The sequence below is a fragment of the Cyanistes caeruleus genome, chromosome 5 (genome assembly GCF_971803275.1).
Source record: "Cyanistes caeruleus chromosome 5, bCyaCae1.hap1.1, whole genome shotgun sequence".
Classification (NCBI taxonomy): domain Eukaryota; kingdom Metazoa; phylum Chordata; class Aves; order Passeriformes; family Paridae; genus Cyanistes; species Cyanistes caeruleus.
In genome coordinates this window covers 53569273-53597206 of record NC_141705.1, presented here as the reverse complement: position 1 = coordinate 53597206, position 27934 = coordinate 53569273, and the positions used below count along the sequence as shown (strand labels likewise).

The 27934-nt window shown below is 43.8% G+C and overlaps 2 protein-coding genes across 6 annotated transcripts in view; one reads left to right on the top strand and one right to left on the bottom strand.

Annotated features, from left to right (window-relative positions):
• Positions 1-15941, top strand: part of POLR2B (RNA polymerase II subunit B) — a 17325-nt gene extending 1384 nt beyond the window's left edge. For both annotated transcript variants that reach the window (XM_086888680.1, XM_086888681.1), the window contains 22 exons: positions 1451-1563; positions 1830-2049; positions 2966-3124; positions 4717-4881; positions 5397-5593; positions 6278-6397; positions 6794-6980; positions 7667-7810; positions 8059-8198; positions 8326-8437; positions 8897-9051; positions 9301-9499; positions 9617-9785; positions 10260-10356; positions 11400-11494; positions 11773-12023; positions 12110-12199; positions 12467-12574; positions 13057-13170; positions 13256-13416; positions 14608-14803; positions 15696-15941. In XM_086888680.1, the coding sequence (XP_086744806.1) occupies positions 1451-1563; positions 1830-2049; positions 2966-3124; positions 4717-4881; positions 5397-5593; positions 6278-6397; positions 6794-6980; positions 7667-7810; positions 8059-8198; positions 8326-8437; positions 8897-9051; positions 9301-9499; positions 9617-9785; positions 10260-10356; positions 11400-11494; positions 11773-12023; positions 12110-12199; positions 12467-12574; positions 13057-13170; positions 13256-13416; positions 14608-14803; positions 15696-15785 (3282 nt within the window). In that variant the 3' untranslated portion in view covers positions 15786-15941. The remainder of the gene's footprint in view (positions 1-1450; positions 1564-1829; positions 2050-2965; positions 3125-4716; positions 4882-5396; positions 5594-6277; positions 6398-6793; positions 6981-7666; positions 7811-8058; positions 8199-8325; positions 8438-8896; positions 9052-9300; positions 9500-9616; positions 9786-10259; positions 10357-11399; positions 11495-11772; positions 12024-12109; positions 12200-12466; positions 12575-13056; positions 13171-13255; positions 13417-14607; positions 14804-15695) is intronic.
• The window catches only part of IGFBP7 (insulin like growth factor binding protein 7), an 18131-nt gene continuing 3380 nt past the window's right edge, over positions 13184-27934 (bottom strand). The window contains exons 2-5 of one of the 4 annotated variants that reach the window (XM_086888688.1): positions 19324-19433; positions 17941-18057; positions 17458-17588; positions 13184-15911 (exon numbers count right to left, since the gene is read on the bottom strand). In XM_086888688.1, the coding sequence (XP_086744814.1) occupies positions 15905-15911; positions 17458-17588; positions 17941-18057; positions 19324-19433 (365 nt within the window). In that variant the 3' untranslated portion in view covers positions 13184-15904. Of the gene's footprint in view, positions 16111-17457; positions 17589-17940; positions 18058-19323; positions 19434-27934 lie in introns of all 4 variants that reach the window. The other 3 variants (XM_086888686.1, XM_086888689.1, XM_086888687.1) reach the window with 3 other exon arrangements.

The window sequence follows — 27934 nt, the reverse complement described above, 5'->3', positions numbered from 1 at the left end:
TTCTTCTGTTCGAGTTGAGAAGTGGCCAAGAACAAGTGGCTGCTGCAGCTCATATTGTCAGTTTCTCTGCAAAACTGCATGGACAGAGATTTACTAGAGCAGGCCAGCTAGCCAAGAGCAAGCTGTGTTTTGGTGAGATTTTGATTTTTCAGCAGCTTTACCATGGCAAGAAAGGTTTATGGCCAGAAACTTCTCTCTTAGCTTTGATTCAGATTAGGTCCAGGTTTTCGAAGGGTGCTGTTGTTCATCTTCTGTTGGCACCATCCTCTGAGGAGGACAGATTGTCTCAAGTTTGCAGCCCATGATGGCTCCTCTGCTGTGAGGGCGCACCTTCTGCAGTGGCTCTGGTGCTTTCACCTTGTGTAGTCTGATCCCTGTTCCATAAGTGCTAATGGTGTTGAGCCATTGCCTTGCTGTCAGTCACTACCTTGACGCTTCCCTCTAGAGATTTAAAGGAACTTTGGGACACCAGAGCATTGAATTTGTTACACGGTTTTCCTGTTCCTTTGCATTTTTTTGCAAGCAAGCAACTATCCTGTAGAGAATAACTGAGGTGTCTTGGCTTCTTTGCTAGGCAAATGGTTCATAAACATTTAGCTCACTAATTTTTAATATTTCCTGTTATTCTGCATATATTATGGCAGAATTCTCTACTTGTGCAGTTCTGCAGCTGATGTTTCTCCTGTGCCTGGTCACAGTTCAGATCACAAGCATGGTTTGTGCTGGGATTCTTTTTGCCCAAAAGCTGGTATTTTACTTTCTCAAATCACAGAGGTTAGCATCTTATTCTCATTTATTAAAAGCAAGTTTTTAGGAATAGGTTTAGCGATGAAAAAAGAAAACTCTAAAGGAAAAAGAGAGTCACAGACAATCTCTCACCACTTTTAAAGATGCTAGACTAATCTAAGAAAATGTGTGTATTAGGAAAAACTTGAATTTTTTGGTTTCTGTCTCCCTCTGCTTCTCAGTCTTAAATTTTGAAGGCAGTTTAGAGCACTTGAGAGGGTTTAGCAACCATGCTCAGAGCTAAGAATGATGGTAAACGTATTCTTAAGATTGCTTTAATGAGAACTTGGGAAATGGTACTGTGTGTGGCTGTTGCTGCAAATCCAGGAAAAGGTATTTCTTCACGTAAGGATTCAGATTTTTCTTTGACTTATAAAACGTTTGCCAGCAAGGGTTTGCCACCTCCTGTTGTAGGGAGCTTTTGTCCATTTTAAAAATCAGATTGTTTTCCAAAAACTCAAGTTTGTTTACTTGAGTACTTTACTTGAATTTACTTGAGCACTTTGTTTACTTTGTTTACTTGTCCCATAGAATCTTCCTAGGAGCCCATGTTACCCAGCTTGCTGTGCTTTCATGTATTTGCTGTTCTTCTGCAGTAACAGTTCTGGTTGCTAATAGTGGAGATGTTTCTTCCATTACAAATAAATATACCCCTGTTTTCCAGCCTCGGTATCTGTTGAAGTTTGAACAAATCTATCTCTCCAAACCTACGCATTGGGAAAGAGATGGAGCACCCTCACCTATGATGCCAAATGAAGCCAGACTGAGAAACCTTACGTAAGAGCCAGCTCTGTGGTGGACAAACAGAAGGGAAAATTGTGTCTGCCTTATTAATGCATACCCTTTTACAATACAGCAGTGCCATGAGAATGTAGTAATTACTGCATTGTTTAAAATTCCATGTCTGGTTGTTAAAGGGCGGTGATTGATGGTTTGGTAATGTTTAATACACCGGTGAGTGTTTGAATAGCTGCCTTCATTACTCGGGGTTGTACAGGAAGGTAGTAACTGTCAGATAACACAGTGGTGTTTTTATTCTGTAGGTATTCTGCCCCCTTGTATGTGGATATAACTAAAACAGTTATTAAAGAAGGGGAGGACCAGTTGCAGACCCAGCATCAGAAAACCTTTATAGGAAAAATTCCTATCATGTTGCGTTCCACATACTGTTTGCTGAATGGCTTAACTGACCGTGATCTTTGTGAGCTGAACGAGTGTCCACTTGATCCTGGTGGCTACTTCATCATTAATGGATCAGAAAAGGTAATGGATATACCTTGCACAACTGTCTTTACAGACACTGAAAGTTCTGTTATTTGTTGCCATATGTTTTGCTAGAAGCATAAACACTCTTCTTCCAGTGTACCAGAGGTACTGTGGGAGCTCCTGATCTTGCAGAAAGATGGGCTTTTAGTCATCTGTTAGGGCTTTCTCAAGCCAAATTTTTGTCTTTGAGGCACATTTCCCATCTTCAGTTCTTCCCTTCTTCATTTTTGTGAACTGCTTTGTGTTTAGTGAACTGTTTGCCAGTAAGTGCTGTAGATATTTTTATTTCCTTTTCCAGCATTGCAGAGCAGCATCCACTCTGATACAAGGCACTGCCTCACTCAGAGTGTCCTCCAGCTTGTTCACAGCTGTATAGATGCATTTTGTTTTAAGAATAGGTTCTTGCCTCCATTGCTGCAGGAGCAGCTTCAGAAAATCATATCCACACCCTGTTAGTGCCTCACCAGTGAAACTGACATTATTTTCTAACTGATAACCTGAGCAAGCACAGCAAAATAATTAGAATTTTATATTTCTTCTTGGGGAAAGGAAAAATCTGGCTTTGATTGTTGAGCTGGCATTTAAATTTGCCTGTATAGTGTGTTTGCCTTGGAAAAACAGGTAATGAACTGCTTTCTTTATCAAAGTGAAATGTCTTGGCAGAGCCAGCAGTGTGGTAAGTAGTAACAGACAACAGTGTTCCCTGAGTTTCTTGGTTTGGCTATTCCATCTTAACTAGCTGTATATTTCTTTTAAATCTGTATTTTTAAAACATAGAGTTTGGCCAATTGACTTCATGCTGTGCAGCACTCTAAAAGTTAAGGCACCTGAAGGAATAGTAGAAACAGTGTGAATGTTGCTTTCAGTATTCTCTTTGGTCAGTTATTTATTTGTCCTCTTGTTTCTAACACAGGTTCTGATTGCCCAGGAGAAAATGGCTACGAACACAGTGTATGTGTTTGCAAAGAAAGATTCAAAATATGCCTACACAGGAGAGTGTAGATCTTGTCTGGAAAATTCCTCTCGACCAACTAGTACTATATGGGTCAGCATGCTGGCCAGAGGTGGACAGGTATGGCTAGACAGTAATAACCCCAGAGACTGATTTAGGAGTTCTGTTGCTGTCCTGTCTCTTTGTGTCATTTGCTTTTGAGAAGAAATTTCTTCTGATACTAAGCTGTAAAGAAGATAAAAGTCAACAAAAATTCGTTTGTCATATGTTATGCCTGTCTCTATAATAAGTAATTTGAGGAATGAATGAAGAATGAATCAATTTGTGGCAGGTTTTAGGGCAAGGGAAAAAAATAATTTTGAACTTACTGTGCATGAGTTTTTAGAAAATTCAGATAAGCTGTGTCCTGTTTTTTCACAAAGAATAAGTAGAAGAGCAGGGACTCTCCCTTTGCTGATGGCCAAGCTAGTGTTGAGATGTGCCCTGATTGAACACTTGTGCTTGGGTTCTTTTTCCCCCTTGGACTGAGATTGATGAGGGAGAGGCAGTTTTCTCTTGTTCAGACTTGGTTGTTTATTCTTCTATTATATATATTACATTTATACAGGGTACAAGGAGCTATGTGCACTAAGATAGAAAGGTGCAAAGCGGCTAACAAAGAACTTCTTCAAGGTCTTTTATGTGACTACTTAACCAATTAACAAATGCCAAGTAAATTATTTTTCGTAGTGACACAATGACCCAACACCTGTGTGCTGCACTGTGGCATTCTCTATCCAGTCACCTACTACTACCCAAAAACCTCTAGAAGAAGGAAAAGAGACAACACCCTAATTCTTCCATCTTGCCTATTTCTTAAACTAGCTTAAACCTTTAACTTTCTCACCCAGTGACTTAAGAAAACTTTCTAATTTACACACTCACATTTTCAGTTTCTCTACTTAACTAACAGTTGACTCTGTGTTGTTATGTGAAATTCAGTGCTTTCTTGGGTGTCAGACTTAGGCATCACAGATAAAGATATATATCTTGCATCTCTGACCCCAACAGAGATGTATTTTGCAGACCACATATTAATTCATATTTAACATCTAGTTGTGCCATCTGTGAGGGGAAATAAGTGCTTCTTGTAACTTCTAAAGCAAAAGGTGTCAGTACTCATTTAGTATTGCACTGATGTTTTGGAGTTTTCCAAGAGCAACTTCAATAGAAGTTTTACAGTATTCTCACTCCTAATGTCTGGGGCATTCCTGATTTCCTCTGCATCCCACAGCATTTCCTTCTGGAGAAGGGGAGCAGCTACTTGAATAATCACTTGACAAGTGGATTAGAAAAGCTAAGTTTAAGTCTGACAGAAGGAAGACTGAAGGTGAATAGGGTTGGTCTTGGCACTGAGAGAAATGATGCATACGAGTGAACGAGTAGTATTTATTTTTCTTTGTAGCAGCAAAAACCTTACAAGTTTTCACAGACTTCTAAACTTTGAAATGTTTTTAAAATAAGAAGTCATTGCTGGAGTAAGGTTGCAGAGTGGCTCCTTAGTTGGCCTGCTGAGAAGCCATGTTTTCTTGTGGTGCTTGAATAAATATGCTTATGTTGTATCATCCAAATCCAGAGAGGAACTTTGATTTAAAGGCAGGACGATTTTAGAGACTTTTATTGAAAGGCAGGATGATTTTAAGCCTAAGCTGTGCTTTCCCCCATCTTTGCAGGGTGCAAAGAAGAGTGCCATTGGTCAGCGCATAGTAGCGACTCTGCCTTATATCAAACAGGAGGTCCCCATCATCATTGTCTTCCGTGCACTCGGCTTTGTGTCTGACAGGGACATTCTAGAGCACATCATATATGATTTTGAAGACCCAGAAATGATGGAAATGGTAACATATATTATTTCCTGTTCTCATGTTTGGTGGTGTGTCAGTGTAGGTAGTCATCTCTTGAAGCGTTGTTCATTTTCCAGTTGTAATTTATTTAATATTTTTGTGGGTTCTGTATTAGAAATGTTGAAAGTTCTCTGCCTGAATACATTCTAATGAGTACATTAAGGGGGCAGAGCACAGTGGAAATTTTCAAGAGTTAATATGTATTTGGGAGTTAGGGTTTTCTGCTGTTGTTGACTTGTAAATCTGTTTACTTGTAAATCAAGTAAAATCTTGATTATACCTAAAACTGCATCACACCTAGAATGAACTTGAATGAGAACTAATTTCTGAAGTTTAAACTTTTTTTTGTGTTCTTTCTGCATGCTTCATTGCTGTTTCCTAGTACCAGAAAGACCTGGATCAACAATTAGCAGATCATGAAAATAATCATTAACAAACTACTGTGTAGTTTCCTTCAGCCCCTGCAGGGCCCGGTTGCCACAGGATTTTGCTGTATTTTTGTGCCTTAGGTCAAACCTTCTTTGGATGAAGCCTTTGTCATTCAGGAGCAAAATGTTGCCCTAAACTTCATTGGCTCAAGAGGTGCCAAGCCAGGTGTCACCAAAGAAAAGAGAATCAAGTATGCCAAAGAAGTCTTGCAGAAGGAAATGCTCCCTCACGTTGGTGTCAGTGACTTCTGTGAAACTAAAAAGGCCTATTTTCTAGGGTATGTCAGAACTCTGTCTCACAGCTGCAAATGGATATTTTTTACTCATGTGTATGATTGGAACCTCAGTTGCCTGGATACTTTGTGATAAACCTTGGGGCACTGGTATATTTTTGAGGCTGAGAAAATGAAAATTCTGATAAACTAGGAAAAAAAATGACAAAATGAGGCTCAAACACATTTTGGGTCTTAAGTTAAATATGATGATAGTGCTGAACTGACTTTTTTGATATCCAGTTGCATGGATTACATCTAGAAATTGATAACTAAGATATAGATAAGTGCTGACAAGCTGACTGTAATGTAAACCACTCTTTAAAACCAGTAGCACATTGTGTAGATCACTGCTTATTGGTATGCAGATGAAGTGTAGCATCAGGAGACTTGTGAAGTTTTACCTGATGGCATGTGCTTAAACAGTACAGGACAGATACTTAGCAGAAGAGGCATGACCATCATGATGTAAATATTTTCTTCTCTCTGTCCGTAACCTGAACTTCTGTGGGTCATCCACCTCTAAGGATGTGCTGAAGTTTATTTTAGGACAGTGGTAGCCTAAAGATCTCAAATGGACAGCCTTTAGAAAAGAGTTCACAGACTTATCTATGAAAACATGTAATCTTTGTTGTGAATGTCTGCTGTCAGTTTAAAACAAACTGGTTTCTGTTTTAAAACAAAAATTAGGTATATGGTTCATAGACTGTTGCTGGCAGCACTGGGAAGAAGAGAGCTGGATGACAGAGATCATTATGGCAACAAAAGACTGGATCTTGCTGGGCCACTCTTGGCTTTCCTGTTCAGAGGGTAACTATCACATACACATTTTTTTCATTTAATTTCATCTTTCATTGCCTCAATGGTAGAGGCATTGCCAGCTCTGTGCTTCTAAATCAGACTAATTCTGTCGTGTCAGAGAGCCAGTCTTGAGCAACACAGCTTCTGTCTGATCATGACGTTTTCATGGAATGGTTGAGTTTCCTGTAACAGTGGGTGGCCAGCATTGACTTGTTTTGAAGCATATTTTGTGCATGCTTACAAACAGCTTAATTTGCTTTATTCCCCTCTGCCCCCTCACCCTGGTTTCAAATTATTTCTTTTCAGGAGGCCAATGACTGGTGGTTTTTTTTTTCAAATAGCCCCTGAGTAGGCTAAATTGCACAGCACTGTTTAATCAGACTTCTTGGTGTCTTTCTTCCACAGAATGTTCAAGAATTTGCTGAAGGAAGTGAGAATATATGCACAAAAGTTCATTGACAGAGGGAAAGATTTCAACTTGGAGTTGGCAATTAAAACAAGAATTATTTCAGATGGTTTGAAATATTCATTGGCAACTGGAAACTGGGGTGACCAGAAGAAAGCTCATCAGGCCAGAGCAGGAGTATCTCAGGTACAGTAAGGGCTTTGTCAGGTTTACAGTTCTTCTGATAAAACAGTTCTCATAGAAGAGTTTAACATTGCTTAGCAGTGTGTTGTATGTTAAACAGAAATATTCTTAAAAGGAAATTTCCTTAGGTGACACAGACGAAGATCCAAATAGTTGGATCTTCATAGGTGTGTGGTTTAGGGTTATTTTGTCATGGTTTGTTTGCTTTGGCTATTGCATTCACTGCTAAATAGTTGGTGTAACTCTTGTATAGATTTTTTTTGTTAGATCATACACTTTTGTGTAAATTTCTAGTCCCAGGGAATCTTTCAGGAGGATGGATTTCTTTCCTTTAATTACTTCCAGTGCTTTGCAGGCAGTTAAAAAAACTTGAGGGGCCCCATATAACATAAAAGTCATGTATTCCACAGCAAATGATGAGGAGCACTGATTTTATTAGCCCAGGGTCTTGCTGCAATAGAAGCATGCTCTAGAAACTTCTGCCACTAAAACACTAGTTAGAAGCTTGAGATTCTAGGGGTACTGCGAGATGAGGTGAACTAAAAAGTGTAGCTAACAAGAATCAGAGCTGTTTTAGTTCTTGTTAAGCACATCATTTCTAGAGGGCATTGATCCTTTGTGCTAGTGTGTCATGGTTCCTGTCAGCAACACACTTAAGAAGCTTTGACTGAACTCCTTCCTCCATGCAGGTGTTGAACCGCCTGACTTTTGCATCCACTCTCTCCCACCTGAGGCGCCTGAATTCTCCGATTGGGAGAGACGGAAAACTGGCCAAGCCGCGGCAGCTGCACAACACCCTGTGGGGAATGGTTTGCCCTGCTGAGACCCCTGAGGTAATGAAAGCAGGATTTGTATACTAACTGCCTTTCCCTCACAGTCCTTTTGTAGCCATGACACTTATGATAATCCCTCGCACTTTTTTTTAATAATGCTGATGCAAATATTTACCTTTATAGCTAACTCGGTAGTTGAGCACATGTTTTTTGTGTCCAGTTCCTTGAGGAGTTAAGTTTAAATTCGTGAATCTTCTTGGGGGAACCTCTTGATTTGAAAATGCAAGTTAACTTTGTCTTTCTGCTAGGGTCATGCAGTAGGACTTGTGAAGAACTTAGCCCTGATGGCTTACATTTCTGTGGGGTCTCAGCCATCCCCAATTCTGGAATTCTTGGAAGAGTGGAGTATGGAAAACCTGGAAGAAATATCTCCAGCAGCAATAGCTGAGTATGTGCACATAAAACACTTTAAACAGACTTAAGTTTTTTATCCTGCGCAACAGTTCTAGGCTTTGGGGTTATTTGGTGGGGTGGGATATTTTTAATTACTATTTATTTGTGTTTCCCCTTTCTAGTGCTACCAAGATATTTGTCAATGGCTGCTGGGTGGGAATACACAAAGATCCAGAGCAGCTGATGAATACCCTAAGGAAGCTTCGTCGTCAGATGGATATCATTGTGTCAGAGGTATAAATCTTTACATCAAGAGTTCGGGTGTCCTTTTAGACAGGAGAAGATAATGCCTTGATACTACATTTCAAGTTTCAAGTAGCATTATTTGCAAGTCTCTTTCTCAATATGCTTCACGTTGGGTTTGTTTCGTGTTTTATTTGGGGGGGGTTGTATTTGGTGCTTTTTTTTTTTAATTTTTATTTTATGTTTGATTGCATATGTTTGTTGCTTGGTTGTGGGGTTGATTTTTTTTAGGGGGGGTTGTTTGTTTTTAAAGAGGATCCAGTTGAAAGACAAAAAGTTGAAAATAATCTTCTGAAACGCTTCTGTTTGTAGGAGTGTTACTTTGTTCTGTGCTTCTGACAGTACCTGGAAAGTCTTTGCTTTAGGGAACTTGGTCATCCTGTCTTATGTTCTGTGGTTCTGATTCCAAGCTGGGACTTTGTACTCATGGGGTGCTGCTGTCTTGCCCAGGTCTCAATGATTAGAGATATTCGCGAGCGAGAAATCCGCATCTACACTGATGCAGGCAGAATTTGTCGGCCCCTTTTAATTGTAGAGAAACAGAAGTTGCTGCTGAAGAAAAGGCACATTGACCAACTGAAGGAACGAGAGTATAACAATTACAGGTGAGATACATTCCTGAAATTCAACTGAAGGTGTTGTTTTCCATCTTGGAAGCTGCATGTTCCCTCAGGCTGGAGAGAGGAATGTTTAAAGCTTTGTGCAGCACAAAGATTCTTTCTTTGCCTGGTAATTTAATCAGTTTTCTTCATCACACTGAGGCAATGGTAGTAATAGTAAGCCAGGGAAGTCCTTGTTCTTGTCACTGCTGAAGAGACCCATTTTTGGTGTTAACTGAGTTATTGGTTGTTCAGTTGGCAGGATCTTGTGGCCAGTGGTGTAGTAGAGTACATTGACACCCTGGAAGAAGAGACCGTCATGCTGGCAATGACTCCAGATGACTTGCAAGAGAAAGGTGTGGCATATTGTTCAACATACACACACTGTGAGATTCACCCATCCATGATCCTGGGAGTGTGTGCATCTATTATCCCTTTCCCTGATCACAACCAGGTCAGTGCACCTCTGATGATGTCCTGCTTTTAAAGCTGATAGAAAACCCACAGGGGTGTGTGTGTGTGTAAAGAGCTTTATGTACTTAATTATAGGTTCTTCCCTTTATCTGTCTAGTCTCCCAGGAACACATACCAGTCTGCTATGGGTAAGCAGGCTATGGGAGTCTACATCACCAACTTCCATGTCCGTATGGATACGCTGGCACACGTGTTGTATTATCCCCAGAAGCCCCTGGTAACAACACGCTCCATGGAGTACTTGAGGTTCAGAGAGTTACCAGCAGGTACGGTGTCAGTTCGTGTTCATGGAACAAAAATACTACCTTTTTGTTTTGTTTCAAACACGTCACAAATGGTATGTGTAGAGTTCCTGAACATTTAGCAAATGTGTGCAATTTAAGAAATAAGTATAGGTTTAGTCTTAGCTTGTAGCTGGACACCTAGACTGCAAAAAATTTGTTGGTAGTGTTGAAGCTGAAACTATCTTACCCAAAAAAAATCTGCTAAAATCTAACTGAAAAAATGCATTTTCTGTATTGATGCTTGATAGGTTTTTCACAAGGGGTCACTCTTGACTCTCTTTTCTATGTAGAGTTGCATCTGCTGATACTGTATGTTTCTGTGTGTAGGATGTAGAGATTTTATCTGAGAAAGGGTAGAAAAGCTTTGCTGTAGAGAGTACAGCCTACTTTGAGATAAAATAGTGTCTGTCTGGGCATGTGTGCATTCTTTCAAAATATTTTCTCTGCATATTGTAGGTATCAACTCGATTGTAGCCATTGCATCATACACAGGCTATAACCAGGAAGACTCTGTCATTATGAACCGTTCTGCTGTTGACAGAGGCTTTTTCAGGTGAGACTTTGTACATTTTTTAATTGCTTGGAATTCAAAAAAAAAAGCTATACTGAGGTGTCCAGAGGCTCAAAAAGAGTTCATTTTATGCTGGAAGATGCCATTCTCCAAATCTTTTCAACTTGAGAAGCTTTTTACTTTTTTTTTTTTTTTGTAATGGGGATGGAGGGAGCAACACAATGAAAATAAGTGAATCCTAGCAAAACACCTTGAAACCTGACTGCTCACTTTGTCTTCTTGATCTTACATTTTGATCTTTATTCTGTTTAGGGTCCTTTGAATCACAGTTTAATGAAAAAACATTTGGACTCTTCCATGGTGTATTTTCATGTAACTCTTGCCAGTTACCAGAACAATGTTGCAGCATTTTAGCATAGTCCTGTCTTTATTAGTGAGACAGTTGCTATCAGTAAGGATTGGAATGTTCCTCTCCTTAGAAGGAGCTGCTGTTGGCACAGCTGGTGGCCGATGTGACTTAATGCATTATAGTATCTGAATGCACTTTGATGTGCTGGCAACTGAGGCAGCAAACAAAAGCCCTTAAAGCACTAGAAAGAACCTTATATAAATTGCAAGTTTTTCACTGCAGTTCAATTGTACTGAATGTGGCACTCAGGGTAGCAGTAGAAGCCTAAAAACGTCTGCAAAATTTTGTGCATAAGGAGGAAGGTAATATGAGAATGATAAGTTGTAGATGTGAATGATCAGGATTAGGAATAATAACTACTTCTGAGGTGTCAAGCAAATACAAAAGTCTTTGCACTTCATCAAAAATTAGCATGTTACCTTAGGGACTTTGGCAGTATCTACAAAGTGACCATCATAATGCCCTCTGAAACTTTTTTGTTTGGTGGGTTGTTTTTTGTTTTCCCCTCCTCAGTGAAGGTCAGATTAACAGGAAATCAGAGGAAAGGTTGTGTGGCATGCACTCATTATTTGCGTTTGTCATTAGTAACAGTAGCCATAATATGTGAAAATGAGATACACAGATGGGTGAAAATGATGCTGGTTTCACTGGAGAAGACTTCATAACTTTGTTTCAGGTCTGTGTTCTACCGCTCATACAAAGAGCAGGAGTCTAAGAAAGGGTATGACCAAGAGGAAGTTTTTGAAAAGCCTACACGTGAAACTTGCCAAGGTAAGCTAAAGGGGTGTATGAAGACTCGGTTTTTAAATTAAGGTTTTGTGGGCAAGGTAGTTAATGTTGAACTGATTCAGTCTTCATTTTGGGATATATTGATACAGACATTTCTGTATTGTATAGAAATTACCATATCAGTTGAGATATTTGCATTAGGTATTTTAGCAGTTGCCTGAAGTTGCAAGCAGACTTGCTGAATTATTGCAGAACATCAAGAGTCAGTATGTTGAAAAATTTGTGAGTCTACTTTTTTTGTTCCTTTTTCCCCCCTCAAGGTATGAGACACGCAATCTATGACAAACTTGATGATGATGGTTTGATAGCCCCTGGGGTACGTGTGTCTGGGGATGATGTCATCATTGGCAAAACAGTCACACTGCCAGAAAATGAAGATGAGCTGGAAAGCACCAACAGACGCTTCACCAAGAGAGACTGCAGCACCTTCCTGCGGACCAGTGAGACTGGGATTGTAGATCAGGTCATGGTAACCCTGAACCAGGAAGGATACAAATTCTGCAAGATCAGGGTGAGTGCTGACGTTCGTGCTTTCTGCTTTAATAATCTTTGGTCTGTATTCAGGTTACCAGTTGCATGTTTTCCTGTGGCTTACAGGTGCGTTCTGTAAGAATTCCACAAATTGGAGATAAATTCGCTAGCAGACACGGTCAGAAAGGAACCTGTGGTATCCAGTACAGGCAAGAGGTAGTCATTTCTTCTTTCTCTTCTGAAGATTTTACCTGTGATGATCTTAGCATTGGAACTGTTCTTAAGTGAATTGTTTGTGAAATATCTACTCAGGTGTAACGTTAACTTAAATGTAGCTAAAATATTTTTAGAAGGGGACGCAGCTGCTTCTTACATATTTCAATGCCTTTTAAATCCTTTAAAAGACTTATTTTGGATCCAGGCACATACTTTTCCTAAACATGATGTTCTGGAAAGAATTCACTGTGTGTTTCTCTGCTCTAGGATATGCCCTTCACGTGTGAAGGCATCACACCTGATATCATTATCAACCCCCACGCCATCCCTTCCCGCATGACCATTGGTCACTTGATTGAGTGTCTTCAGGGCAAGGTAAGAACAGTCTTCTATACTGCATATCTGAGCAATATGAATTAAAATTTGGTGGTGATAGTTGTTTGCTTTGAGATTTTTTTGATTTTGTTTTTTTTTTGTAAAGGTAAACACTATCTAGTAGGTGTTAATTCACTTAAAAATGTGTCTCCAGTTACTTGATAGCAAAAGGAGGTTTCTTAGGGAAGATGTACAGTCCTGTAAATTTCATCCAGAAGATCAGGCCCTACATACAGTGTACTTTCTCATCTGTTGCTTTTGTTCCAGACATTTCCCCCTGACCTGGAAAAAGGAGTAGCAAAATTGTTTATAGTGTGTATTTTAAAAAATATGTGGCAGATAAGCACAGTGAGATAGGGTACCACTATTGGCATGGAATCTCAAATTCCAGTATTAAGACTTACAACTGCTTGAAACAGCTAAATATGGTCTAACCAGTCCTTCAGAAACCTGACAAACTTTTCCAAATCTCTTCTCTGTAGGTGTCTGCAAACAAGGGAGAGATTGGTGATGCTACACCTTTTAATGATGCTGTCAACGTGCAAAAGATTTCAAACCTTCTGTCAGATTATGGCTACCATCTAAGAGGAAATGAGGTATAACAAAGTATCAATTCACTGTAAGTTTTTTTAATATACATTTGATGGGTAATAAGGCTTATGATGGCACTGACTTCTTCAGGTCCTCTACAATGGCTTCACTGGTCGAAAAATCACCTCCCAGATCTTCATTGGTCCTACCTATTACCAGCGCTTGAAGCACATGGTGGATGACAAAATCCATTCCCGTGCACGAGGGCCAATCCAGATCCTTAACAGACAGCCCATGGAAGGCAGATCTCGGTAAGGATCCCTGTTAGTTTCCATATGGTGTTTTGTTCTTCTGTCCAGTTTTTAGCCCTGAACAAGTAGCTTCAGCTTTGCAGCCTAATGAGCTCACCCCAAATAGCCACACATTTTTTCATGTGTTTGGCTAAAGATCCTGTATTAGTTGCAGGTACCAAGGTTTTGGTAGCAGGAGGTTCTGCTGGGGTGGCCTCTCTGAGAAAGGACCAGGGCTTGCCCTGTGCTGGACACAGCCACTCACAGCTGGCCCTGGCAGTCCCAGTGCTGGCCAGAGCTGAGCCCAGCAGCTGTGCAGGTTGCACCTCTGTGAGGATATATTTAAGAAAGGGTAAAAAATGCTGTGCAGCAACTGTGAGAGAGGAGTGAGGAAATGCAACAGGAACTGCCCTGCAGCCTGTGCAAAGCCCACGCTGGAGCAGGCTTCTGGTAGGAGGTATGGTCTGTTAGGGACTCCTGCTGCTGCAGTCTGTTCCTGAAGGATTGTACCCCGTGGGAAGGGCCCATGCTGGAACAGTTTGTGAAGGACTATCCCATGGAAGGGGCCACATGCTGGAGCAGGAAAAAGTTGTGAGGAGGAAGGAGCAGCTAAGAGGAGCTGTGGTGCACTGACTGCAATGCCCATTCTCCCAGTCATCACAGGGAGGGGAGGAAGGAGTTGGGAACAAAGGAGTGAAGTAACCCTGGGAAGAAGGTTGGGGAGGTGAACGTTATAGTTTTGTCTTTATTTCTCATCATCCTTCTCCATTTCTAGTGAGTGATAAACTCATTTTCCCCATGCTGAGTGTTTTGTCTGTAATAGTAATTGATAAGCAATTTCCCTGGTTTTATCTCCACTCGTGAGCTTTTCCGTCTTACTTTCTCCCCATGCCTTGTTGACAGGGTGGGGACATCTGGCAGACAGCCAAGGTTAAACCCACCACAGATCAGCAGAGGATGATTTAATCATACACTTAATGATGATTTAATCATACACTTAATTTTGCTGTATGGTTGCGCTGTGGCTGTCAGACACTAGCTGTAGAAATGCTCATCAGCAGTTATTAATTACTGTTTTCACAATTTTATTCTGTGGCATTAGAGGAAAATTAAAATCCTCCTGCCTTGTGATACAGATACTTGTTCCACCAACAAGAACTGATTATTTTGCCAGTAAACTGAAAAGTTGAGGGGTTTTTCTCTTCCTTTTAGTGATGGTGGCCTTCGCTTTGGAGAAATGGAACGAGATTGCCAGATTGCTCATGGAGCAGCCCAGTTCTTGAGAGAAAGATTGTTTGAAGCTTCAGACCCATACCAGGTCCATGTGTGTAACCTCTGTGGAATCATGGCAATTGCAAACACGAGGACTCACACCTACGAATGCCGCGGATGCCGTAATAAAACTCAGGTACGTGTGGTTTTCATCAGCCATTGTTTCTCCTTGTGGGCAGGAGGAAATGCCACTTGAGTGAAGCAGGAGGATAGGGAAGTAAATATTTAAAGAAGCACCAGAACAATTGCTATTTTAGTTTCATAACTGTTTTAAGTGTTTATAGCATTGTAGTCAATTTGGATGCTTCCTAATTAATTTTACAGTGTTGGCTTGTCGCTTGGCAGGAAATGCTGTTCAAGTGTTGTACAGTGCAGAGTTTTCAGAGATTTTAAATGCTCAAGAGCTTATTTTTAGAAGTAAAACTCAGAATCACAGGAATTTAGACGCATCGCCCTTGTGACTGTCCCATGAAGATATTTATGCTTGAGAGCTGGGTCCCCGCGGGAGGTCTTTTGTGTTGCACTTTGGTGGGGTTTTTTTAATCTAATAAAAGCTCTGCAGTGCATGCTTGGTTACAGAAGTATGTCAAGGGACAGAGGTGGCAGAGATAAAAACAGTTGCCTTGAAAAGGCTTGTTTTTGTGCCACGGACTAACAGCTGCAACTCTTAACAGTGGCACTGGGCTTACAGGGTGATGTGTGCTGGAGACCTTACCTGCATTTATGCACTTCAGGCACACTCTGCTATGCACATGTCCTGTGTTAAATGGCTCTTGTTTGGGATCAGATACCTTGGCTTCGTTTTTACATTAAAAATGTGTTCTGGAGAGCTGCTGTGTAGCTCCTACAGACAGTCTCAGCTTCCTTCTTGGTTTGGTACTGTCTGTGAGCAGTTCTTGTTGAATGCTTTCATGCATAGCTCCAGGTTTGCTTTTAAGCCAAAAACCCAAAAAGTTATTTGTGTAGAGGATGGTAGAAGTTGATGCTTTATGAGTGTTTATCACAAGGCTTTTGAAATCTCTTTCCAGATATCTTTGGTTCGAATGCCCTACGCCTGCAAACTCCTCTTCCAAGAACTGATGTCTATGAGTATTGCACCTCGTATGATGAGTGTTTAGCCTTAAAAGGGCTTTTTTTAAAAATTTTGAGACTCAAGTGCTCAGGTTTTGTTTCATTTTGTATACGTTGCTTTCAAAATTAGTTTTACTCATCTGCTGTGTGCTGTTCAAAAGTATGTTTATTTCCTGTAAATAGAATTAAAATTTGTAATTGAACTTGTGTATCTGTGAAAGAAGTGTGCAAGCAAATTAGGACTCAAAGAAAAAGGGAGTTAAGAGGGACTGATTAGTCAGCTAGAAAAAGCCAGAGCTTGCAGCTTTCCAAAAAACTAATTTAAAACTGTGCATAAGTGAAAGTCCTCACATCACAGCTCTGCACCATCATCTGTGGAAAAACAAAAACATGTTACACTCTGTCCTCTCCCACGGGGGAATATTGCAACTTTGGCAATAGCTTTGGGATCTCTTGGTTGACAGTGAGATCTGACCCCTCCTTCCTTCCTTCTTTCCTTCCTTCCTTCCCTGCTACAGGGGGGTGATAATAGACATGTTTTTCTGTGCTGAGATCACATGGCACACAGACTCTCACAGTGTTGCTATGACATCTGACAGTTCGTTCCATTAACTTTATATCCATTTCCTTTAAGGTGGCAGTCTACTTTTGCTTATCACAGCTCCAGATGCCTTAGAGCTTTCCTACAGCTGAAAAGAAGCAGCTGTAACATGTGCTGGGTGTGTGTAGGAAACAAACTGCAGCACTGCAACCTCGCAGTAGTTACTGTGAGGGAGGGAGCAAACATTTTCTGTTCTGGGCTATAAGCGAGCTGTTCATGGCACAACTCAGTAAAACTCAATTTCATTCACATCCATAAATAAGATGTTTGAAAAGGGATTAGAGACTACCTTAAAACCATTAGCAAAGTTCCTATGCATTATATTTGGATTCATTGTAAGCTCTCTTTTCAGTGCCTAGTGCTGCTAATGTTCTAAGGGAAGTATTTTAGCTCTTCACAGACATAAGGACACAAAAAGTCAAGACTGTAGGGATTAAAACTAAGGATTGCGTCCAATAGGGGATTTGGGCAGCACAGTATTCTCTAGCCTGGTGCTTTATTCCCTGTCCCTCTGCCTCTAGCAGGGTTCCAGTTACTGTTCTGGCTCTCCAGATTTATTTCTAAGCATATCATGTGGCTGTGGTACTGAGCCATCCTCTGCAGCTGGGATGAGGGTGGCTGATTTGCCACCAGCTTTGCACACAGCCTAGTAAAGAGGATGTGCTGTGGCAAATCTCTGAGGTTTCACATCCCAACATGCAGAGAGCATGGCAGGAACTGGAATGTCAGCTGTGCCAATACTGCTCCCAGGAGAGAGGAGCAGGTTTGAAAGCATCCAAACAACACTGAAAGGATGATACAAATGTAGGGCTGGAAACCCACTGGAAGTTGCTCTAAAAAAAACCCAGAAGGTGTTTCTTAATTTTAATTTGATATTTTCAGTACTTTACAGCATGTGAGGGGTTATTTGACAATCCCTTGAGAACTCTAGCAGTTAAAATTCGCTGGAATGTTTTGTCAAATGCAAAAAACTACATCTTACACTAGTATTTCTAGTGGAGGAAGAAGGCTTGTGGGTTTTGGGGTTTTTTTGAAAGCATTAAACAGGGGTGATCCTTTTGTACAAATAACAATAAGCTGTTAGGGGAGAGAGCTGCTGGGTCTTCAGACACACTTACCAACCTTTGGTCAGGGCTATTTCATGCAGAGTTTCCACAACGTGGATTTTTGCAGAAGCTGTTGCCTCTCCTTTGGCATTTGATGCGTGGCATTCATATTCCCCAGCATCCTCTTTGCTCAGAGGAGATATCTAAGGGAAGAAACACACCCCATTCCCCCAGTGAGCATCTTGTGCTCTGGTAGAGGTGATTATGTTTTCAGGTATCTTATAGAACTTCTTTGTGTCAAACCCTGTTCTCTCCTCTATTCCCCCTCTGATTCTGTGAGTGGTGTGCACACTTCTGCTGCATACCAGACAGAGGAAGGGTGCATGCACTAGGTAAGATTGGAACCAGCAGCCACCCACATCCTTTAACTCAGGTTGTTTTCCTCTAAATGCCCTGTCTGTTGCCATTTGTCTCCTGTACTGTTCTTTGTTCATGAGCAGTTTGCAAACTGCACTCTGCTGTCTGTGCAGCTCTGGGCATACACACAGTACTCACCAGCACCCAGCCAGTTACTTCATGTTTCTCAGGGCCCCCACGGGTCTGGATAGCCAAGTTCTCCCGGTCCCCAGGCAGAAGCTCCATCCTTTGGACACCGTACTGTCCTCGAATTATCTAAACAGAGGGGCAGGAATGGGTAAGAACTTTGGGGCTTACTTTGCTGCAACTGCATGCTGAACTATACCTGCACACAGATCAACATTAGATCCACATGAATGTGTTTTGTGCAGCAGCAGAGTGTTTCTAGTGTCAGAGTTTCACCTCATCCTCAGTGTAGTGCAGGCACACCACCCCAGTGCCTCAGCCCTGAGGCTGTGTTCCCCTCCCCTCAGCAGCAACCGAGTGGCCTGGTTTTCTGGTACGGATGGTACTGGGCAGTGGGGTGTGCCAACATGCCCTGTGCTGATCTGGCCTCACAGAACTTGTGTGTTCACAGGGTGTGTTCAGCCCTGCCTGTTTCTGCTGCAGCAAAGCAGGCAGTCCCTCCTGGTAGGCACAGCATCAATGTGAAAGCAGCACTGCAGTCTTTCCCCAGTATCCAAGCCTGGAGCTCAGCACGAGATAAGTGGTGCTCAGCCCTTGTTACCACCAGGTCAAACAGTCTCTCAGCCATGAGGAAGAGGCATGAAAAGCAGAACAGCACTGACAGTCAGTGTAAACTCAGCATCTATTCATAAACAAGCAGAACATGCTGCCTGAGTCAACAAGCCCACACTGTATGCTCACCTGACAGTCTGCTCTTGAACCCCTATGAATAAAGCTTGCTGTCTTACAGCAAATTTTAGGCCAATCTAGATTTTTTCTCCATAGTATCCTTAAGTAGTAAAGTTTTGGCTTAATTTTAAGACCCTTCACAAGTGTGCACAAACCTGTGGCACTTGAGGAGGCTGCAGGAGCCATGCAGTGGCTCTCAGCCCTTCAGCCACGATCCTCTCCATTCAACACTGGTCCCCATCCTAAGCCAGATGTTACCAGTGCTGCCAAAATCAACATGCTGCTGGCTACTGGAGCTAAATGACTGCCCCATGTGGTTCCTGTTCCCGACGTGGGCGATGTCTAGCCACCTCGGAGTCACTGCTGCCAGCAGGGTGAAGGTGAAGGCAGGTCAAGGGACATTCCCTACATGCTCTGAATATCAGGCGCTACCAAGAGAAACACGAGTCCTGTCCTGGCTTGGGATCAGCAAGAGTTTATTTTCTAAATAATGTCTAAAAACTAAGCAAAACCAGATGTTTGTGGGTGGACAGAACAGCAGAGATGAGAGAACTCATCAAGGAGGCGTGTTTCTACAGAGGGATCTGCTATGGCCTTTGTGCTTACCAGGCGCTTTCAGCCACCTCAGGTTTGCTGTGCTGTGAGAGCTCCTAGCAGGGCCCTTACCTTGTTCCAGATGAGGACAGGGGTTGGGATGCCAATGACTTCACAGCTCAAGTAGATTTGTGCTCCTGTCACATTCCAGATGTCCTTAGGAGGAGTCACAATGGAAGGTCCTGCAAAAAGGGAGAAAAGCAGGTAAATACAAGCCTGCCTCCATGTTAAGCCTTTTAAGAGGGAGCCAGTCACGGTTTTGAGGATGAGGTGAAGGTGATCCCTGCTAGAAGCAAAGTTCACTGGACTGATCCCAGATCACAACACTTCTCTCTAAAGTGGTACATGCACCCAGCCTTGAGCTATCCAGACTGATAGGCTCTTGTCCCAGATGAGAAGTCAAGTGTTGAGCAGTTCAGGTGATGAGTCCTCCTCCTTGCAAGGTTGAGGTTAGAAGTAAAATACTGTTTGTATTGTTATCTCAGGGTCTGAGCAGAACTGTACCAACTGCTGGCTCTGCTTACCATGCAGTCACCAAGTCAGCTGGCAGGGAGGAAAGGACCCCCAGGAGACAGGGTGCATCCCACTCACTATCACACCATGAAGAGCTTTCCCAACTTTGAAGCATCATTTCTCCCAGCATGATTTCAATCCCATGACTGTGGGCTATCAGAACTCAATGTTATGCTGTTCTGTTTCACCTGTGTGCAATGCTCAGTCAAAGAAGGCTGGCTGAGTGGTGGCAGAGCTCTCTGTGGGCAAGATCTGGGAAGGGAGTAGGTGAATGCAGAGCTCCATTTTTCTCCAGAGAGCTCCAATTCCTGGTTAAATAGAGTTGCTTCTAAAGCAGATCAGAGCAGGGTTGTTTTGCAGATCTGGCTGGAGATGTTTATCCCTCAGGCTGGGAAATGCTGGAGACATAACCCATATCCCAGGACGGGAAGAAAGGCCTTTTCTGTTCAATCCCTCTTTAGCAAGGCTGTTTTGCAAAACACAGCTATTAATTCCCTGCAACAGGAAGTGCAGACCAAAGGAGCACAGAGTGTTTATTTCCAGTTATTGATAGCTTTAAGAACACCACAAACAGCTTTCCCCCTTCTGAAGATGCAGGCAGTAGCAGGAAATTTAAGCTCCCATTACGCTCCATCAGGAGAAGGCATTTCCTATGCAGACAGGTACTCTAGAGCCAGCCTGACAGAAACTCCTGGCTTTACTGGCTCACAGACCACACACAGCTCATTCCCAGCCCCATCAGAGAGGGGCAGGTATGGATCCTGATGCTCCTTATGGAGTCCTGAATCTGCACTGATTTCAGCCCTGCATGTGCACGCTACCCTGCAGCCCCGTTTCAAATGCATCCCACTGCACCAACAACTTCCAGCAGAAAGCTGGTGTTTTCTTCTTCCTCATGATCTGGGGGCAGATCCACACTGGTATCACCAGCCAAAAGGTATCAGCTTTGCTTCTGTTTTGGCCCAAGAGATGCTGAGGCGGTTCCCTGCTCCTGAGCAGCTGGTGCAAACCCAGAGAAGTGTTTGCTCTTCTCTTTCAAGACTCCTCTCTCCAGGAATGACTGTACACAGCCTGCTGGTGGGAAGCTGCTAAGAGATCAGGGGTGCCTGCACTCAACATTCTCTGTTACAGAAGTATCCCAGCTCTCATTTTTAACAGGAAGCAGCTGTGGTGAAGCAGAAAAGATTAATGTGTAGCCCTGGGCAATGGTTGAAACCACACCTAATATTCAGCACAGGCTGGTTTCCTGGCAGACATCACAACCCAGGTGCTCCTCATCTGCAGAGTCTCTCAGCTAAGAGGATTTAAGCAGTGTTTCAACACCCTGCTGAAGGTTTTCCCCTGCTGAGTACCCCACAGTGGCCAGCCCAGGACATTGCCATCCCCAGGATGGGGCCAACTCAGGTCACACACTGTGCTCCCCTTACCCAGTGCAGCATTTCCTGCACAGCCCAGCTGTTCTTTTTCTGGTGTCCCTTAAACAATAGGGATAATAAGGTGCTTGGAAGCTCTGATGTGACACAATGTCCCCAGGCAGCTTGGCTGGACCCATGCTCTGTGTGGAACCTCAGCCAACATGCACCCAGCAAATCCTGCTGCTGCTGCTGCCATTATTCTGTTGTCCATCCCTCCACTTGCAAATTGGCTTTCCTAAAGCAGAGCCTGGGACTTGTCCCCGGCTGGCAGGGCTATGTCTGCCCCTGTATGACACCACCCAATCACTGGGGCTCTTCCATGAGGCAGGAAAAACACAAGTGCCCCCCATCTCTCACCGCAGAAAAGGAGAAATCCTGACTCTTACATTAAAAGCCAGGTGGATTTTAAGGCACTGTTATGCTGTTCCAGGATCCAGCTCAATTCTCCCCTGTTTGGGAACTGGCAGCATTCAGCACACCACTAAATCCCCTGCCTGAGGTGTCTCAGTCTTGGTTACTGCTGAGTTTCCCTCTGTGCCAAGGGTTCAGACACCCACTTGCCCTGCCAGGATGAACAGGTCACATCATGATTTTTCAGCAGCAATTGCTGTCAGGGGAAAAGAGTCAAGGAATTTCTACCCACCTCCTGGGTGAGGAGAAATTGTTTATCTTCTTGAACAGGAGAATTGCCTGCACAGCTTCACAGCAAAGTCCTGTCTGGCTTGGCACAGCAGCCAGAGCACAGTGAGAGCTTGGCTGTTACAAGCTAGTCCTGAGCTCGGGATGTACATCCTGATCCAACCAGGCAGAACATGACGTTCTACATTGGCTGCAAAATGAGCTGGAAGCATCCACAGGCCTCTGCCTGTATCTGACACAGCTCTGAGGCCAGGAGGGAATGCACATCCTGAGAGATGCAGCAAGTGTCATGGGAAAAGTCACTGTGCTCTCTCCGGACATTTGACTTAAATCCACACAGCCAAAACTCTAGAGCTGGGCTTCTTCCGCCACTAAAAATATATGAGAAAGGCCAAGAAGTCATCAGTTTTAAAGTCAAATCACAACTGCCCACAGCAGTAGCTAAACTCTCACCACAGTGAGCTGACACCCAGGTGCATGGCAGCCACCCTGCTTGCTGCCTGTGCTGGTCCCACTCACGTTCCCTCCCACAGTCCCCCAAAGTGGACAGACATGGACAGATGATACAGCAACTTGACACAACGGGAGAGGCAGGGGATGGTGGAGCCTGGCATGCACTTCAGAAGATGTGAGGACATTCCTTCCTCCAAGTGCCCCTCTTGCTCCAGGAGTTCTTGTGAAGGGAGAAAAGCCAGGACTGGAAACAAACCCACCTTGAACAGAGCAGATATCTTGATTCTTGCCAGCAAGGAGCCCCCCACCCTCATCCTACAGCCTGCACCTAGGAGTCCTTGCTGCTCTGCTGGCAGCACTGCCCACAGAGGGAATGGTTTCTCCCTCAGCTTCCTTCAGGCTGAGGACCTGAGGGCTGCACCTGCCCATAAAAATGTTCACCACCATCAAGGTGGCTGAATGGTCCCCACAGTCCTGCTGAGGACACTGTCCTGCATCCACCATGCTGAGGACACTGTGGATGTACAGATGCTCCCTGACACAAGCACAGGAGCTCCTTGACCAAGATGACAGCCCAGGCTGTTGATGGAGATCAGCTGCTCTCCACAGGCACTTCAAGCATTTCCTCCATGTTCTGCCCATTGTTTGTAAAACAAATAGCTCTCCCTGGCCCAGGAAGGCGCTTCTTACAGAGCCCCAGAGCTCATTCACCCTGGGACAGAGTCTGAAAACACTTTTTCTGCAGCTTGCAGGGAACTGACAGCCTGTGTTATGTCAAAAATAGCAGCTGGAAAGGAGTTCCCATTGTTGTATGTAGTTGCTTTTCTGCCACAGCAACGTGCACAGCAGAGTCCCTGATGTCCTCGATGAGGAAGTTATTTGGCATCTGCTCCTGACACCCCTCCTACACCAATCACCTCTTCTCTGCCCAGCCTCAGCTTGCAGAGACCTGGCATCTCCCAGCCCACCCACTTGTCCCTCACTGATACCTGGATATACCTGGATGGTCACTCACAGCTGAGGATGAGCAGGTCCTCACCAACCTTCCCTTGGCGTTCACGCACACACGATCCAATAAAAATCACACAGCCAGCAGAGCAGTAACTTTTTTGCTAAAATCAAGGGGCCTACAGGTATGTGACTAAAGGCAAAAATCAGCTGGACATTAAGCACCGTGGGCTATGTCCTGGTGCTTGGGAGTGTGTGGAAGCCCAGACCATGAATACAAGAAGCCATGTACCACATGCTGAAGCTCACCTGGATGTCAGCTGGGCTCCCAGCCAGCCCTACTGTGCACGGTGCCGCCCTGCCACAGCCCCAGGTCACACACAGGCTGGGAACGCTCCCCGAGAGGCCAAACCCAAGCAAAAGCTAAACATTGTTCACTCTCACAAGCTATTGCAGGTCTGAAAATAAACCCACTCCAGTCTCCTCAGTTGCTGGTAAAGTACTTTCCCTTCAAAATGACTTTATATGGAAAAAGGGAACCCTTCCATAAGCAACATCCAGTTATTTTAGCTGGCATGGCCTCAGCTGCTCCCTCCCAGGTCAGTACCCTGAGAGGAGGCAGCAGACGGGAAATGCAAGCAGCTCCTGGCTTTCCCCACTCCCAAAGCTGCCTGCTGCTCTCTGACAGATTTACAAGCCTGTTACTTTCTTCTGAAGGTATTTCTTGTCCTCCTGTAATCTATCTCTGAAGAGATTAAGGAGTTACAGAAGGAAATGAGTGTTGGATGCTGTGTCTGTTTGGACGCTCCCCCTCAGACTCCAGCAGGCCCTGGAAAGGCTGCAAGCACGAAAACAGCTTTGCCCCAAGCCCTGGAGACCTGAGACTGAGTCAGTGTGAAGAAGGGTCCTGGGCCCCCATCATTCTGCCATGGAGCAACTTGTGCTTCCCACACTGCTGGGCTTGGTGCGGTGCACACCACTGCCGCTGGGAATCCCAGCCCCGCTGTTTCACCACAGGCTGGCAACACTGCCTTCAGAGACCTTGTGCATGACCTTCATGGCATAGACTCATTTAATGGCCTGGGTTGAAAAGCACCTTAAAGATCATGTATTTCCACGAGCTAAAGCCTGGAAAGAATGTGAAAGGCTTGCGCTGGGAGGCACAGAAAAAAGGCATGGCAGCATTTATGCATGGAAAAGCAAGCAGGGCTTTCAAAAATCCGACCTGATTAGACTTGTTACATGGTAATCTCCTATTTAGTTCTAACCTCAGCCAACCTCAGCCCAACAAAGGATTAAACACATTTTTTTAGACACAGCATGCCTTTCCAGCAACAGAAAAAACAAACATAGGATGGAATTTGCTGATCAGTAATCATTCCTTGCTAGTGAATTTGGGTATGTTGTGATGATTGAGAATGAAGACACAGGTGAAATACAGGATCCTCCTGAGCAGTGAAGGTTTAGCATAGTCCCTGGCATATTGTTGCTCTCTAGGACTCTACCAAGTGATTATTAAACAACTTCCATAGTAGCTTTTAGCACAGTAACCAAAAAAAATCAAGCTCCAATGAACCAAAACCTTTTCAAATAGTGGAATGCCTTTTAAGGAGGAATTTATGACCTGTGCCACAACAGTGGAAACCTCCAAAGTTACACATGAATTTTAACTCACCGGTATTTTTGAACACTGAGAACCATGAACAGCAGTGTTCAGGAGTTGGTCATGAAACATGACAGAATCCAGGAAGGCTGGATGTGTTTTAAAACAGGAATTGTTAAACATTCAAGAGCAGACTGCCCCAAGTGTGGAAAGACCAAGGAAAATGACCAACCTCATTAAACAGAGAACTTAGGCTGGAATTTAGGAAAAAAAAAGGAGAATCTATCATCTCTGGAAAAAGGATCAGGTAACGTGGGAGGACTAAGAATGTTATGAGGTAATGTAGGGAGAAAATTAGAAGGGCCAAAGCCCAACTAGAATTTTATTTGGCTGCTACAGTTAAAGGCAACAAAAAAAAGTTTCTATAAATACATTGGCAGCAAAAGGAAGGTCAAGGAGTGTCTCCACCATCGGCTGAATGCAGAAGGTAGTGTAGTGACAGGGGATGAGAAAAAGGCAGAGGCACCTAATGCTTTCTTTGTCTTAAATACCAAGACCAGTTGTCCTTAGCACACCCATCTCCCAGGGCTGGAAGTTGGTGATGGGGAGATAAGCAAAGCCCCCTTAATCCATGAGGAAATGATCAGTGACCTGCTGTGCCTGTTAGACACTCACAAGCCTGTGGGCCCTGATGGGATCCACCCCAGTGCTCTGCCACAGACTCTCAGGATGCAGCACAAAAATGCTGGAAAGATCCACCTACAAAAGCAATGTTTTCCTTTGCAGTGGAAGACAGCAGGTAACTGGCCACCGCTGCAAGACCCCCACTCTCACCTGATGCAAAATCTCAAACCAGATTCCTAGGAGAATCAGGGAACTCGGTTCATTTCCAACCACAGATGACTTAGCAAAAACTTTTCTAAATCTTTCCCCAGCAAAGACAAAACCATTCATGAAATGTGTACATTCTTCTAAGTCTCTTAAAATCCAGAAAAGGAAGAATGGGAGGAAAGAACTAAAGCAATCTGAGTCTCTTGTTAACAAATCTAGAAGAATTTCTTGCAAAATGTGCCTGGCTATGAACTATGTTCTATGGTGTCTAGAGTTGGCAACCTTTGTACTTAATGCAGCTGAATCAGAAGATGAACTAATCTCAGTGATAACAGAAGTCTACCATTTCCCACAAAATGTTTTCCCCAAATTCCTGTTTTTGCTCTACTCTGGTAGTGGATTAAAAAAATACAAGAAACCACCCTCAAAACTAAGATATTTCTGGCAAAGCCTCCACAGCTGAATTTGGATGGAATGAGCCTACAGATGTGATTCGTGTTTCTTGTCTTGTTTCTTCAAGACCTTGTTCCCACAGGTCTTGAAGCTGACCTGTGGGAACCTGGCACTTCGTTTGCAGCCCAGATGAACCTTTATGGAATAGTGAAGCATCAGCAATGCAAAACCACTGATGGGGTAAATTGGCAGGAATCTGGGGGGTGGGGGGTGATATATTTTCCCCTGCGGCTGCCAGTCTCCACAAGAGCCTGGCAGTCACAATCCTATCAGCCATCAGTCCATCAGCCTGTGTTTTTTAAACCCTGTGGACAGCAAAGAAACCTCACACTCACCTTCTTCTGAGCCCCAAAGCTGGTGTGTGGCACCTTAGCAAAAAACCCCTTCCATGAGGGATGGCTTCTGGGAAGCCAAAATGATACCTCTCTGAGGGGATAGCACAGCTCCAGTGACCGGGATCTCCCTGCTGGTGAGATTTAGACAAGATTAATGCTGGTTACAGTCAGTTGTAAAAGAACCTCTCCTGGTTCTGCTGTTAATCCATAGCCTGTGGGAGGGATCCTGTGAGCCCTCACTATCATAAGGAAATTCCCTGCATATTCCCCGTGCTGGGAAAACACTTCCATGGAGCCACAGAGTTTTAAACCACATTCAGATGAATAGAAATAAAGCAGACTGCTTGGCAAGCCAGCAAATTTACCCTTCACACAGAGAGGCCCTGAGTTTCTACCCCCAGGAGGTCTTTGTAGGTAGGTACAAAGCAGCACCAGTTCCCCTGAGAGTGAAACGCTGTCCTCAAGTCTGCTGAGAGCTGCTTTGTGGTACACTGCATTTGAGCAAGAACAAGAGTTTGGCTTCCACCATGAGAGAAGGGAGAATAACACAAAGAGAAAGCCTTGCCTGACAACAGCAAAACAACCTGGAGACCCCAAGACCTTGTCCTGTTGGAACAAGTATTAGGGACTTCAAACAGTATGAGGCAACTTCGGCAGTATTTCCAGCAGTCACAACACATCTCTCAAAGCAGATATTTGCTGGTAGCTTATGATAAGAAAGACTCAGGGGTATTTATCCCTTCCTGCATCAGTTAGGTAACAAGTTGGTGCCTGGTATTTTTCAGCTCAGAGATCATCATCAGGAATCCTGATGGCTTTTTTTTTTTATGAGGGTTGGTGCTTTGAGGTTGTTTTTCTGCCTGGCTTGAGCTGAGACATGCAACTCTAATTCTTTATGCCAGCTGGCTTTGCATGGCAGCGGGTACCACAGCCCTCCTGCCCCAGGTCCTAGCTGTCCTGCAAACAGCCTCAGTGTGTGCACTGCAAATTGAATTTCAGCCCACACTCCTGAAGCCACCAACTCCTTAAGAGGCACTTCTGAACATCTGTGCACAGCTGTGTGACAGCAGGGACAGAGGACAGCTCCTCAGCTGTCCGAGCAGCCTCCCCTCCTGCCAAGGGGGCCACCAGAGGAGGCTCCCCAGACTGCCTGTACCTGCCCTGCCTGCAGGATTCTGCCTTGTGTCCAGACCCGCCCTGCCTGCAAGACCTGGCAGCAGACCTGAGCTGCAGCTTCATAGGCAGAGAGCAAACAGTCTATTTAAAGGTAATGTTGGAAAGCAGATAGAAAACTTCATAGCATCTGCCACCTGCATCCTCAGCACTGCAACAGGCAAAGAGGCTGCACAGGTAGAGATGGGATGTGGGTAGTGGTGCCCTGACAGGGCACAGGGCTAACCCAGGGCCAGCTCTGAGTGCAAGTGTGAGGGCTCAGCAGGAGACCAGCCAGTAAGGGTGCACCATGGCATCACTGCCTGCTCCCCCAGAGCAAA